Here is a 1,873-nt window from a genome sequence, read left to right as displayed (position 1 = left end):
AGTAGGTGTGAAAAAAACTATCTGTTTAAAAGCCGTTAGTCCTGAGGTGTTGGTCTAACTTTGCAGACCTCCATCGCGGGAAGTGATAGCTTTTTTGAGTTGAGTGAAAAATTCTCAAACCTCCAAAAAAAAAAAAAAAAACTAATCGCTTACGAGTATGTCAAAAAAATATTAAAACAATTACAATCGTTACAAACTTCGAATATATTTAAATTGAATCATTTGTACACCCTCAGTCATAAGCACATAAGATAATTATTACAAATCTGAAAAACATGCTTGAAATTTTTGTAAATGTCATGAAATTTCTCTCTTAACATATTTAGAATTATTGTTCTTTAATTTTCATGCATACATATAGAAACACCACACAAATGACTCTCAGCGTACAAAATGATACAACAGTTAATGTATTATTAGTGCAGCCTTCAATGGGTATTTCGCCATTTAACTGTGCAAGCATTTCAGCATATCTTGCTTTGAACTTCCGAAGATGGTCCAACACATCCTGTCTTTTATTGAAGTTCTTCAAATTCTCGTACACTTTAATCAACCGATAGAATTTGGCTATTCCATCTTCATAGGTTTTCTCCAAGTCCTTTCTCCTCTTTAAAGCAAATTGCGCTTCCATTAACTTCTCATATGTTAGAATGATAGTAGGTTTCGTGGGGGTATTTTTAATGGTTGTGTCACATAAACAGAGACCTTTCTTTATTTCTTTTATAGCTTTCTCATATTCAGCCAACGCCAGTAGACTTTTGGCATACAAACATACCAAACCTAAAATAGAGTGATCCACGGCAGAACTGTGAGATCAATATTCTATTGCTTTCTTGAAAGACTCCGCTGCCTCCTCAAAATTGTTCACCTTAATAAATGCGTTGCCCATTGCTTCCCAAAGCAAAGATTTTGCATCGCTAAAAAGAGATGGAAAATCATCGAGACGCTTGAAACTATTTTCCAGCAGGACTATTGCTTCCTCGGTCTGCCCACTTTCTAGCAAACTCCGGGCTACATTTGTTTCAGATATTATAAATGCCTTTAGTGGCGCATTTGTTTCTTCTTTGATCTTAAGTCCGTTTCGGTAATATTCAGCAGCCTTTCGAAAATCTTTCTTTCTTTCATACATTACACCCATATTGTTCATGATTGATCCAATGATGGGGTGGTTATCCGTTCCAATAACATGACGTCTACGTTTTAACACCTCCTGCTGAAAAGGTTCGCCTTTTTCAATGTTATCTGTATTTGTAAAAGAAATAAGATTTTAATAATTAACACATACGAAAAATGTTTACCGGTATGTGAATTTTAGAAATATTTAACCTAGCAACTTTTTTAAAAGTCTTCCTTAAAAATAATGGAAGGCAAATAACAGTGTTCTACGAAATTTTACGTAAGAGAGTAAAAAATCTAATCAAATCTTCAGCTAATCGATGTTACGGAAGCCTCATTGTTGTATTTAAATGTTTATGATGCTTGTATTGAAACAAAGACTGGTGATTATTTTTGTTCTTCACCTATATATTTACCAGACATATTTAGAAATATCGCAAGGGATTGCATAGTTTGTAGAATCAGATTTTCGTAGTGCATCTTAAGCTCCCGTTCCACTTGGAAAGCATCCTCTAGGATTCTAAAAACCAAATTATTTTTTTTAACTTTTAGAAAAGATCAATGATACCAAAAGCTTAAAAACTAGTTTAAGGTATTCAATGCGTCTACTCAGTAATACAGGACTGATTCTACCGAAATATGTTTTCGTATTCATTATAAGGTCGTTTAAAAGACTTTCACAAATAAGTGGAACATTAATATCATCATTATACAAAGTAAACTGCACCAAAGAGGCACCAGGAACAAAACTACATCA

General features: G+C 33.6%; 1 protein-coding gene across 1 annotated transcript; it reads right to left on the bottom strand.

Moving 5' to 3' along the window:
- Window positions 1–217: 217 nt before the first annotated feature.
- LOC134278891 (kinesin light chain 4-like) lies at window positions 218–1,667 on the bottom strand. The gene is made up of 2 exons (XM_062761191.1): window positions 1,533–1,667; window positions 218–1,242 (listed from the first exon to the last, which is right to left on the bottom strand). The coding sequence occupies exons 1-2, from the start codon at window positions 1,594–1,596 to the stop codon at window positions 815–817; spliced, it is 492 nt and encodes a 163-aa protein (XP_062617175.1). The 5' UTR covers window positions 1,597–1,667; the 3' UTR covers window positions 218–814.
- Between the last annotated feature and the right edge of the window lie 206 nt (window positions 1,668–1,873).

This window comes from Saccostrea cucullata, unplaced genomic scaffold (genome assembly GCF_032062105.1).
Source record: "Saccostrea cucullata isolate Sc308-1 unplaced genomic scaffold, CSIRO_AGI_Scuc_v1 ctg1817, whole genome shotgun sequence".
Classification (NCBI taxonomy): Eukaryota; Metazoa; Mollusca; class Bivalvia; order Ostreida; family Ostreidae; genus Saccostrea; species Saccostrea cuccullata.
The sequence above is the reverse complement of the archived record's forward strand: the minus strand, read 5'-3'. Positions and strand labels throughout refer to the sequence as shown.

What these genes read in the sequence shown, in the direction of transcription:
- LOC134278891 (XM_062761191.1), bottom strand. Translation starts at nt 1,596, where the DNA reads ATGCACTACGAAAATCTGATTCTACAAACTATGCAATCCCTTGCGATA. An exon ending in GATATTTCTAAATATGTCTG is followed by an intron (nt 1,243 to 1,532) that starts GTAAATATATAG and finishes TTACAAATACAG; the next exon opens with ATAACATTGAAAAAGGCGAA.